Genomic DNA, 12,988 nt, shown 5'->3' with positions numbered 1-12,988 from the left:
AGCATCATGCTGCTTCTCTGCTCTGTTGAACCAAGATCAATGATGACATGCACTCCCTGCAGTTGCAATGTTTAAAAACAGATTTGAAATGAAACTAGAGGAAAACGATACTTTTATCGAGAGTTTTGATGAAAAGATGAATCGGTCTACATAGCAACCAGACTGGCACTGCACACTCAACACTGTTTCCACAAACACCAAATGTTATCGTAGGGTCCAGTCTAAGGCGTAGACACTAGACCACCACATCTTCTGTTATCTAATCATTCAGCAAGAACCTGTGACAAACTGCAGCTACCATCTGGTAAGAAGACAGCACTTAACTTAATGTAAGAGCATCTAGAAAACCTCTTTCTGAAAGAATAATTGTGCCCTTTCTTCCAAGTGTTAGCATGCACGCGCACAAACACACAACCACCACTGCAACGACAGCAGGCTGTGTACCTCGGATGATAAGACCGCTCGTGGTCTTCCATTTAACACAGCAAATCCTCAATTACTTTATCTCGCCCTCGCCGAGAGCTGTCTCATCTTCGAGTGAAACATAGCTGAGGTGTTTTATCCGGCAACTCCGAGTTCTCCTAAATTTTTATTTAATGAAAAGCAATTTCAAAATAACATACCGTAAACTGCGGGGGGATTTTGGCAACATGTCGGTCGCCGGTCGAAATGGCGCGAGCACGTCCCGCATAAACGTGTGGCTGAAGTAAGGGCCACGAGAAAGCTCGTGCTGTACACTATCACGGAGACTTTACTCAGCATCTTTAAGAATGGTGTTAACCTCTCACCTTTAGTTTTTGCCCTGTCTGCAGTTTCCTGGGTCTGAAGGGGCTCCTGATTATCCCCCGTACTGTCTGTACCCAGGACCTCGCCTTCACCTTCTGTCGGTGTCGCTGCAAGAAGGAAAGAGAAAGAAAATTTAAACCAGGTTTGTGTAATCGCGATGTGTGGTGGATGTTGTTCAGTCGCCGGCAGTTGGCTGATTCTGCTACGAGTCTTTCTTACGCAGAGCTCCCTGCAAGCATGGCATAATTTTTAGGTGACTAATTTGTTTACCTGCGAAACTACACCGCCTAAACACAGGAGTTCTCTGAAAAAAAAACTCAGTACCTTTACAGGTACTCCTCCCACACCGTTGTACCCCTTCACTCACCAACCGTGAGAGGGGCGTGGGGGGGATCCCTGTTGTCGTCTTTATCTCAAGTCACTGAACACAGAGATGCCTTTCCATTTCATCATAGTTAGAGCATCCCCGGACAGCTGGATGCAGACTGCGCCAGAGCAGCCCGACTATAGCTCCTCTGTCTCGCAGCCAAACTCGCCCTGCTTCCTCCCTCTGTACACACCGCCGTGTACCTGTCTGTCTCCTCCTGACGCCGACCGTCGAGTGGTCTTGAAAAGAAAGGTGGCGAGGACTTTCCTACAAGTCGCTCTTTAATAAATGTTGCCTTTGGGTTCAAGAGATAAGTTGAGCACCCCCTCCTCCTCCTCCTGCCCCGTGTCTGTGAAATTCGTTCGTCAATATCGCACGTGCACGCGATTGAGCGCCTTCATGCCGGCCTGACACATCTGACCGCACGGATCCATCCTTTTCTCGCCACGGGTAGCTGTACACGCAACCCTCTCGCAGCCCACTTCCTCCCGCTCCCCTCTTGAAGACCAGAGTTTAAAGCAAGAAATATAAGTGCTCTCTCTCTCTCCCCTACGGGAAGCAGTTATCTTAATTCTGCTAACGCAGGTAGCGCGCCATAGGCCGACATAAGCAAACAGTGGACGACAGGGCTGCCTGCAGGTTCCTGGGGGAGCCAGACTCTTGCGGGACTCTTGAAGCTGCAGAGTTTCTAGAAAAGGAGGCAAGACGAGGGTGCAGTTCGTATAAACGTTTGAAGAGCAATGAAAACTCTGTTGCCAACACTGCACCGTTGTGCACACTAGGTTGGTTTGGGGTTTTTTTTGGGGGGGAGTCCCCAAAAACCGTGTGCTACAAGGCTTTAAATTTAACAACAGCAGAACAGTCATTTTAACATTCATGTCTGCTAGCCAAAAGCCCCTCTCTTAAAAACAAACACTCACACACCTCCACCCTAGTCATAGTCTCGTCCCTTTCCCCCTCGGGGGTCCGAGCCAATTGGCTGGATTGCAATCCGACACAAAACACAAGGCGAAGAGCTCGCAGATGATGAACGAGCCGGCAGCTGAGGTTGGGAATAAAAACGTGCAATTCTTACCGAGGCGTCTTCTCTCGCTAAACACCTCCCCATCCCCCGTATATGCGGAGGCAGACAGGCGGGAGGGACATCTTGGATCTCCCAGGCTGCGAAGCACGGCACCACAACAACACGACGCCAAGCCCTGGCTCTTGGCAATCACTCAACCACCTTCTCCCCCTTCTCTTCGTCTTGCTGGATTTGGTGGGCGGGGTGGACAACTGGAGGGCAGGAGGCGGGTGGAGCCAACACGGTTGTCCGCTTTATTGGAGTTGAGTATTGAATCGGTGCCGTGGCCTCGGGGTCTTACCGTTCGATCGACTAAATGTTCTCTGGCAACTGCTGTATCTTCATCGCGGTCACCAACGATCCATCACAAAAGGAGTACAGTGCATATGTCCACACGTGTGCCCACCACTCAGGTCAGCTGCTGCTGCTGCTGCTGCTGCTGCTGCTGCTGATGATGATGATGATGATGATTATGATGATGATGATGATGATAATAATAACAATAATAATAATAGCTCTTTAGTGAGTCTTGTGAGAAGTCTCGAGGGTTCTTTCAGGTCTGGCGTGGCAATTGTCACACTCATCAAAGCACCTACAAATTCAGCTTGGAGAATCCAATCCACTGCAATGCCAGTGCCAATCACATCAAAGCGCGACCTTTCGTCCTTTTAAATTGGAAATTCATCATCTCCTCAAGATGGAGGAGCCGTGCCAGAATTAATCAGTCTTTTTTGCTGGCACACGTTTGACTTTCTTCAAGGGAAATGAAGAAAGACAACATACACAATATCAAGTAGCTGATCTGCTGCAAAAGGTCAGGAAGTAAATATTAATGTAATTAAACTCAAATCGTTTATACCTCCTTGTCTTAAACTTCTGAATTAATTTTTTTTTTTTTTTGCTTTGTGTGCTCGGTTCATATGTATGTTCCCGTTGTGTTTTTCCCCAACGTGCGCCAACAGCCAACAGCTGGCAGTGAAAGGAGGTCTTCAACCTTCAACCATCTGTTCAGGTCGTAAAACCTAACTTCACACAAACGTTCAACCAGCCTGCAGACAGCAAACAAGCATTTAAATATATACAAAAAAGTGTGTGTTATCGTTGGAATAAACACCTTCAGAACGTAACCTTCTGCCAGCGCTCTGACACAGCACCAAGGAAGCCCTCGTTGCCAATGGCGACCATCATTAAAACGTGGAAGCCAGCCAATTTTCTACCACCTTCTGCAAGCTTTCAAGCATGAAAGTGAACTCGTACTCCATTTCGTGAAATATTTCTGGATCACTTCCAGCACAAAGGTTGGCTTTATAATGCCGTTGCTGTGGTGTTGTTGCTGCCGAAGCTGCTGGAGGCAATTGGCATCTTGACATCCGTCTTGTGAGTTCATCTACAAAGCAGCCTTCGCCGTGAAACTGCCTTCGTGTTGAATCACAAGCAGACAAATTTTCGGTAAATATTTCGATAATCGTTTTTATCCACATCTCCAAAACATGGAAGATTGGTCTTTCTGATGTTCAGGTGAATCTCCAGGCAAAGCCACATTCGTACACATAAAAGAACCAATACTGAGGTGTTGGAGTATCCTAACACTAACAAACCAAAATATAAAACAAACCCAACAAAATCCACAATCATGGAAACCACCACCAAAAATAATAATAATAAATAAATATGTGGAAAGCATCCGCCTGCACTGACAGCAGAGGCGAAATGTCGTAGCCGAAAGCGTTAACCTTACCTGCAGACTAAGCTGCCTTGCAATTCAGGTGCAACCTGGCGAAAAGCCCGCTGCAAGGAAAGATGGAGGTGTGGGTAAGAAAAACAGGAAGGGAGAGGGCTAGAAAAGCACCACCAGCAGCAGCAGCTCATATCGAAAGACAACAATGACTGTACAAGTCTTTTCTCGCCCTTTTCCCGACCATCGGTCGTCACCATCCTTGTTAGCCGGCCGTTGCTAAGGTAACTGCAGGTCTACAGTCTTAATGTTGTGTGCTTTCTTAGCTTGTTTCTAATGTCAGCCTCGGGGGCCATTCTTCCTTCCAGTTTCAAAGAATAAGATCTTGTTTTTTGAAAACTTATTATAAAAATGGTGTCCGGTGTTACCCCAGCTGATGTCCCTTTGCCTGACAGGCTGTCAGCGCTCTGCTCGCGGACCACATCAACAGACAGTTGTATTTACCACAGAAAAGTTTTCTCCCTGTTGAAAGTCAGCCTCCGCTTAATAAGGACAGTTCTGTGAAATGTCTAAAAATAGCACTGAACGCATCCTTGCATGCATTTTTCTGATGTGATACTTTGACTCATCTCTTGCCAACATACATCGGTCACAGATACCAATCTTCTCAAAGAACTTTACATCGTCAGCCTTTAGGTAAGTTGGTCTGAGCTCCTTATTGGGCCATAGCCAGGGTTTTGGATGTCGAGAAGTGGCATTGCCTGTCGGTAGCACAAATTAAAACATTCAACGTATGTTTCACGAGTGATTCCGTTATTTTTAATAATAAATTATTATTGTTGTTGTTGTTGTTGTTGTTGTTGTTGTTGTTGTTGTTGTCAACCTAATCTGGGGCTGTCAAAACAGTGTTTCCCTCATTTCTCACACTTTTTGTGTAGTAGAGAGAGAGAAAGAGCGAACACAAAGACAGGAGAAAGAGTTTATATTAAAGATACAGAGACAGAGCGTGATAGATACACAATGTGCAAGAATGCAGAAATAATCAAAGAAAGAAGACATTTCTAATACATAAACCAGACAGTTTTAAATTTTGAGTTAAGAGACTGCTGTTATAAATAAAGCATTATGTGACAATGTGTGTGTGTGGGACGGACGGACGGACGGACGGGAGGTGCTAGAGACATGCGAACCTACACTGTTTGTACCATACTTACCAAGTTTGGTGCAAATATTCCTGTCACTATTGGACAATAAGTTGGTTTATATGTTTATTTTACTCATTCTAAGATGTTACCGGTGAATAGGTTGCACTCAAAGTGAAACTATAGATCAAGCGATGACAACAAAATCATGGCTGGGAGTCACCGACAGAAATAAATCATTGCGAGGCCGGGTATCCCGGGTAGTACTAAATAAATCATAAGTATGACAACAGCAACAAAAAAAGAGCGAGGACGAACAGACGAGAATCGAACACGAGCTGAAAGAAAACTGGTGCGCATAGGACATTAACTCCTATCTTTATTGCTCGTCAATTTTTTACGACGGCCATGACATCAGGCCACATCAACACATCAAGTGCTTTTAAGGATGCACTCTGCGCATGCCTGGAACTGTGGCATCTGCGCACGACTGATGCGCGTGCTCACTGCAGACAAATTTTCCAGTCATTAAAAGCCTTGCGCAACTCCCCGCTACCTTGGTCGGCCAAGTTCTGGCTCCTTGCCTCAGCCTGATGCTAACCATGTGACAGATCATGGAAACTGATAAAAGCAATGTGAAATTTAGAAAGCTTTTCTTACAAAAGATCGAAATTTGAGTTAAAGGTGAGGAAAGATTATAACCACCATTAAACAGAGTAGTCAGTTTTTCTGAAAACACTATTTTGGCTAAAGCTTTGATTTACATGTCTGGAAATTATGCGTTCTAAAGGCTAAAAAAACTGAAAAATATTTAATTATTTACTGGGCGGTCAACATCAAAATAAATATTGTAAATGAGGAAAATGTTTCAACCAATTACTGAGCGTCTCTTCAAAGTCGACGATCAAACCAAGAATATGTCCCGGAAATTGGAAGACATACCGGAAGTAGAGAGCTTGCACCGGTAGCAAAGGTTACAAATCCATCGTTGCTGAAAACTTTTGCCTCAACTTCAGCGTCTTATCTTGCTGATTAGGAAGGACCAGCAAATCACATTGCCAAACATAACTGGCGACAGCTGCAATAAAACTTCTTGCTGGAGCAAAAACAGCCTGGTACTAGGGAGAAGCAAGGGACATAAACAAGCTGTAACCCTGTACGTAGTTATCGGTCCGTTTGCTTTATTTCAGCGCAAGTTAATCACAACTGGCTCTGCTTCCCTTGCAACCATCGGTCCAGAGAGCGGTGGTCGAATGAGGCGAGTTACCTCCCTGCAAGCGGGAAGACGCGCGTGCGGACCGTTCACAACAAGTTCAAAGTGATAAGATAAAAGTCGTTGTTCGCGGCATAAAAGCAGTTGTGTGATTGAGGTAAACAAAAGCCTCGTATTTCAGTGATATTCAAGAACTGAATGAGTGGTTATTCCATTTCTTGCACAACATTTTCACAAGTTGTTTACCAAGTAGATGGACGTAGGTGTCCGTCCAACCAATTCACACACAAAAAAAGTTATGTAGACTTTCCTGATGATTTTGGAGGGATCGCTTTGATAAACATTTGCAGCAAAGATTTATAGTTACATAAAGATTAAGTAGTTGGAAAGACAAAGATGAACATGTTCATAAAATACAGACATAAAAATAACCGCGCTATTGACCATGCTCACCAACATTTTCATGGCGCAGAAACAGCTCATAAACCATAACAAACTGTATGTATCATTCTCTGATTTAACTAAATTATTCAAAATTTCAGTTTTAGTTTAATGGATAACACCATCCAAAAAATATGTTGTAGTTTAAAAAAAATAAAGTTATTGAAAAAAAATAACAGATTCTTTGCTAATACAATAGTTTAGAAAAAGACAAAATCCGTTGCATAGTAATATAATTTAAATAGTTTCAAAGCTGGCTGCATATTCTGGGGATGTCTCATAACGGATTATATTGTGCTATCAAACCTGTATAACTAGAACTAGATCAAACTGGCTTCTTCCATTTTTTTATCTTAGTATTGTTTATATCGTTTTGATGTTTTAAACACATTTGACAAAGATAAGGGGTTGTAAAACCAGATTACTGTGTTTCAACGTTTAAGAAGATATTGCAGGACTGTTACCAGAAACAAACCGCATTTTGAAATTTCTTTTAGGGAACTATCTCGATTTTATTTCCTATGAGGTCTAACTTTTACAGTAAGCCCTCATCTTATCTGTCATGTCCAGGCGGTGTCTATGAAAGCACAGAGTGTAGTCGCTCGTCCCCGAGAGGCAGAACCAATCTGTTTGAAAGTCTGTCCTCTAGCGGAGGCCTCAATGATCTCTCAGATATTTGTATATGTTTTCTCTGATCAGTGGGACATCAGGTTTCAGTGACTGAAATTAATGTTGTTTAAAACAGTATTAAGTGCGAACGGTATAAAAGTGACCTTTTGGAACTATAAACTCTAGTGTTCTTCTGTCAAACTAAGAAAAGGAACAGTTTTATTGGAAAATTTGATAATTAGTAACTTTCTGGATGTGCATTACGTATTAGTTTTTTTAAACAATTATTATATAATTTATTAAATATTGTACCATATATTTTAGTATAATTTAATGTATATAGGACCTGAAAAGAGGCAGATTTAGTTGTTTTGTTTACAACTGAACTGAAGAAAGGAACTCGCAAATGCTCGATGACTGCGAGCGTCTGTAACAACTGTACACATCCACCCCTTGTGCTATGGTGCCAACGGCCCAAACTGAATCTCCGTATTCCCTGTTAGCTGATGGCATTAAACTGACAAATGTTTTGTCAACCTTCAGGAAAATAGTTGCCTGGCTGCTTGGTTGGTTGATTAGATTTCACTTTAGTTGCATAATGAAGAGGTAGTCAACCAAAGTACCCAAAGAAAAGCGACTCTGAACCCTACAAGCAAGAAATAAGCGTGACCCGCAAAACGAGCTTTGAACCGACGACTGCACGATTCTCACTGTAGTGGTGAGAAGCTGGTGTTATCCGCTGCGCTAGCGGGGCAGCCCCACCCTGCACCAACCGTCGGGAGCGACAACCACCACCACCTGCGCAGTAAAACACCGGCTGTCGCTCGGCTAAGTGCACGATGCCGCCGCACACAGGCAGTCTTCAACTTTTATCACCCATTTATTCCACTCTCACTCTCTCTTGGATTTTTTTAAATACATACAGCCTGTAAGACACAATAACCGGCATTTCTCTAACGTTTCTAATAGAGAAGTTACAACTGTTTATATAAACAATGGATGCGCTAGTAATATCTTAATGTTACTGTTTATTTGGTAAGTAAGATTGTTTTTGTTTTACAGTCATGAATGCTCATTTAGAAGATGGTTTGCTCAACTTTGTATAAGTACTGCTTATGTTTTGGAAAAGCATTTTTTTTTTTAGTTCGAACAGAATTTTTTCAATAATAAAGACATCAAAGCTGGTTGCACACATCCGCTAGGATGTCTAGTCTATTCATGAAATAAACAGAAACATGCTGAGGCACATGCGAAACAAAAAATGTGTAGAATGATGTTGTTACAGTTAAGTTAAAAATAGAACTAAACTATATCAAAGCTGCAACAACAGCGCCTCGTTTATGAGCATAGTACACCGCAGACTTGCTTTTGTTCCTCCCCTCCACACCCCTCAGCCTTTCTTCTAGTATTCACTCCCTTCTCCACTTTCCTTCCTCCACTCCCCAATGTTCTTCTACACTACAATTGTTTATTTTAAGCGTGTAGAAATGAACGGAAAAAAGCACGAACTTTTATTACTGGACTGCGGGCAGACGATTTTTTCCAGTTAACTGCAAATAAATTAAACAAAACTAATTAACAAAAAATGAGCAGAACACGTGACTGTCAAAACAACATATGCAAAGCAAATTGAGGATCGTCCCGTGCTACTTCGATGGGACATCATGATCAACCAGCCTACTGGTGTATGTCAAGGGGAAAAGATAGTTTCAGATAGTGACCTATTAAGAGAAAACACATCTGGGGATCCGATTTTTTTTTTTTTTTTGGGGGGCGGTGCCATCTCTTCCATCTCGTTGCTTTCCTTCCTCAGTCCTCTAAGGGATTAATTACCTATTCAAAAGCTGAGTCTCTCCGCGCGATGTGGGTATCGAACCGGACTGTGTTGGCGTCTAGGGCCCCGAACTGCGGTTTTCTAACCACTCGACTCCCTTTCCTCCATTGTGTTCACGCCGTCGTTCTAAAGATTAGCGTTCACAAACATCGCAGTCACACGAAACGTCGCAGGTGCGCAGGTGTTAGGCAGGTTCAAAAGCCACGTTACCATGGCTACAGCCCTATGTCTAGCCATCCGTTTCTCTATCCATCCAGCCAAATTCCATTTCTCAGTCTTTTGCCGTTGACGCTACCTAGGAAAAAAATGCTGGTGGGATTCTCCTCTTCATCTCCCCTAGAGAAGAGGGTGGAAGCTTCCTGCCGACAACTGATTTTATCTGGCTTTGATGTCGCTCTCTTGTGTAGGTAGGCAGCATCACAGCCCTTCTCTGTAATATCATTGCTAATGGAAAACACCTTGCTTCCGCTTTCCGCGTAACGGAGCGAGGAAAGAAAAAAAATTAATAAAAAAGTTTAAAATGTCACAAGCGTGTTTAGTGCATATATGTACAAAGATGTCGAATGAAATCTCTTTTGATTTTATTTACGGCTTTTGTGTCTTGTTTTAATTTTTTTTATTTAAATATCATAAACGTTTACTCTTTCCAGTCTTAATCACAACAAATGGCATGATTCTAAAGCCTTTTTCATTTGGAGGAGACGAGTAGGGCGTCCACTGTGGTGGTTTCCGGGGAGTCGGTGAAGACTTCAGGTCTCAGCCAGGAGACTGTGTACTTCTATAAAGACTGAGTACTTCTATCTTCATCAAAGAACAGGCGGCAGAGCTACCCACTCGCTGTCCAGAAGGAGAAGTTCTTCGCTGTTTTCTAACAATAATTCTGCGACTTTCCGCTGGGTCCCATGTGTGTAACCGATCCCTTTCTCCTGGCTCTTGAGCTGGCACTGGGCCGGCCAACCTTCCTGCTCCCCGTTTCCAGCCAACAACTTACAAACCATTGATCTAGGCCGGGTTGCATGTGAGGACTTAACAATAAGTTTTAAGTCGCCGCTCTCAACTGAAAGTCTGCTTCGCTAATTTTGGTCTGAATAGTCGATTTATCATAAATCAGGCACCTAAAGGTTCGTTTATAAGTCTCATGCACACCAGTCAATGGCGATTTTGGGAGTTAACAGAAAAAACTCAGGCTTAACGTAAAGTCCGACTTAAGAAGCTTACATGCAACCCAGCCCAGGGTCCCGCTGACCAACCTAACTGACCTTCAGACTGATCTCAGCGCCATTAAAAAACCCAACGGCTGCAAGCTGCCAGAATTTCCTTGCTCTACAAAACTGACAAACTAGTTCTTTGGTGTTCAAGAACACATAGAGATTGCTTCTCTCTAAATACGGTTCACCACACGATAACCCAGCACTGGACCATAATCCACGAGAAATAAAATCCATGAAGTATAGAGCAAATTATAGAGACACACACAAGCTAAATATTTATGCAGTACTGGCATTTATATTGCACGTGTATTTTCTGTATACATTTATTTAATTTGTTTCTGTCAGTTGACCCTTTGTGTTCCATCACATTACACTTCCAGCGTTCGTCTCTGCGTGTGTGTGTGTGTGCGGGCGTGCGTACGTGTGTGGACCTGATGTGGAGCATACTGTAATGAAGGCATGCATGTCCTCTCTTTGAACTCATTACCAAGAGTTCATCCTCATTTCTAACAGAGACCGGCTTCATTAAGAGCTCGTTGGTGACGTAGCAGTTCCGCCTCTCGCTTTTTACTACTTGTGTTGGCCGCCAGCACAAAGACCGCCATTCCGCTGCGCCGACTACAACCTGGTGTTATGGCTGACAGCCTGCACTTGAAAGGACATGAACCGGCTGAGCAACAGTTTAGATGCGATAATGATGAGTGCTTTCAAACAGGGTTTCCAAAATATTCAGTGTTAATGTTTTGGCATAAAAATCAACAAAACAACCACCACAACAACAACAACACCACCAACAACAACTGCATTCCCAGAGTCTAGAAGGTAAAGTCACGTGTCAAATCCACCTTTAACTGACTTTTATCACCTGCAGTCCCGTCGTGCAATGCTAGAATTTGTTTTTCTAATCTGCGTGTATCCTCTATTATCTAATTATAACCATCAGCATCAAGCTGCCATCTTTTCCGTACAGTTTCTGTTATTCCAACTGATGAATGCAAGAAAAGTATGGGGTAGGCTGCAGAGTCTTCCATTTCCCAGTTATTCTACACACAGTACCACGATTTTCTCTCCCTCTCACTTTATTTAATATTAACATTATCACACCGATCACACGTTTCGAATACTGATAAATCATCACCTTACTGCACTGTACAATCGTTTTCATAGTAACTAGTCAATACATTATTGCATCGAACAACCGTTTTATATATTAATAAGGAGCTCTGGTATTACACTGAGTAAATATTAAATATCAACAGTCGTTGTTGTGATAAAATGATTCAAATATAAGGAAGTAAACTAAGCAGTCTCTGTTGTTCAATTGACTCTTTGTTGAATGAACAGGAGGACAAGGTGTTTCCTTGGTTACACAGCATGTCCTAATGTAAAATAAACCAAACGAATGTTTCACTTTGAGCTCAGTTGATAATGTGAGACTGAACGCAAACTGGAAAAACAAACAACATAAAAAAGGCAAAGCAAAACAAAAACGAAGCTGATGCTAAACGTCCGAGAACCCAACTGAAATAACAGCCTACACAAACAAAAAGCCAGAAACACCTTGTGACATCGCCATTTTCATCCCGATGAAGCGCTCACCTTTCCGAAAAGAACAGCAGAACATGGTTGGGGAAGAGAACTTGCCGCTGTGTTATCCTGTGTGACCGGCGCTCGGTCGCCTCCTCACTCCGCTGCTGACCGACAGCTACGCCAACTCCACCACCGACTGCTGCCACCGCCGCATGTCGCGGAACTTATCGCCAGCGTCCTTCCACAGCACCCTCCCTCTACCCCCAGGCCTCCAGTCTTGCTGGCCGCTTGCTGCTACTGATAGGTCTGGTCGCTGATCAATTCTTGCTGCCCGGGCGTGTCCTTTTTTCCTGTACTCCTCTCATCCTTTTCTCTCTTTGTCCTTCTCTCTCTCTCTCTTCCCCGACCCCAATCTGCCTTTTCTTTGACCCTCTTTCCTCCCTGTAACATCTTTCTCCCTGTCTCTCAATCATTGGTCCACTAAAATGTGTTTACAATGTCTAATGTCTCTGTTCTTGCTTCCCAATGAGCAGCGGCTCGCGCATCCCCCACAAATAGCAACGGTTGCACCCAGGAAGCCAGGCCAAGCCACTCAACGCCGCAGTGTCGACAGTGACGAACTGTTTGAGTTCATGCACTGCATGCTACCTTCCACCCACCCCGCACACACTCCCCCACCCCTGTACATATGCACGCACTTTACTCGCTTTTTACAGGTTCCAAAATGTCTTACACCCTCCTGCACATCCTGTGTCTGCCTGTTACTTTGTCTGGCTCCTCTCGCACTCTTATGTTGTTATTATTTCATCTTTCGTCTTTCACTCGTAACAACAATATTTACGAAGGTTAGCCTCGTGTCTCTTTACAACCGTAAAACATAACTAGATGAACCTCTTAACTCAGGCCACACCGGAACTACTCTACTCCAACCTGACCCGAGCAGACATTTATTTGCCAAGTCTCACTTGGGTTTTAATGCATTTTGGTTCAAAAGTGTTATAATAAAATAATAAATATAATTCATTAAGAAAAGTCTTGGGGACAGCCATCTTAACTAGCGACTATGAAATGATAAGGCGGGACGGGAAGTCTGGGGAATATGGGTTGCTATAAAAGA

General features: G+C 43.4%; 1 protein-coding gene across 2 annotated transcripts in view; it reads right to left on the bottom strand.

Annotated features, from left to right (window-relative positions):
* Positions 1-12,988, bottom strand: part of LOC112563839 (myb-like protein X) — a 46,910-nt gene that overhangs the window by 15,057 nt on the left and 18,865 nt on the right. For both annotated transcript variants that reach the window (XM_025238245.1, XM_025238235.1), the window contains exon 3: positions 789-893. In XM_025238245.1, the coding sequence (XP_025094030.1) occupies positions 789-893 (105 nt within the window). The remainder of the gene's footprint in view (positions 1-788; positions 894-12,988) is intronic.

Source organism: Pomacea canaliculata, linkage group LG1 (genome assembly GCF_003073045.1).
Source record: "Pomacea canaliculata isolate SZHN2017 linkage group LG1, ASM307304v1, whole genome shotgun sequence".
NCBI classification, from domain to species: domain Eukaryota; kingdom Metazoa; phylum Mollusca; class Gastropoda; order Architaenioglossa; family Ampullariidae; genus Pomacea; species Pomacea canaliculata.
Note: the sequence above shows the minus strand (reverse complement) of the source record. Positions and strands in the feature narration are given on the sequence as shown.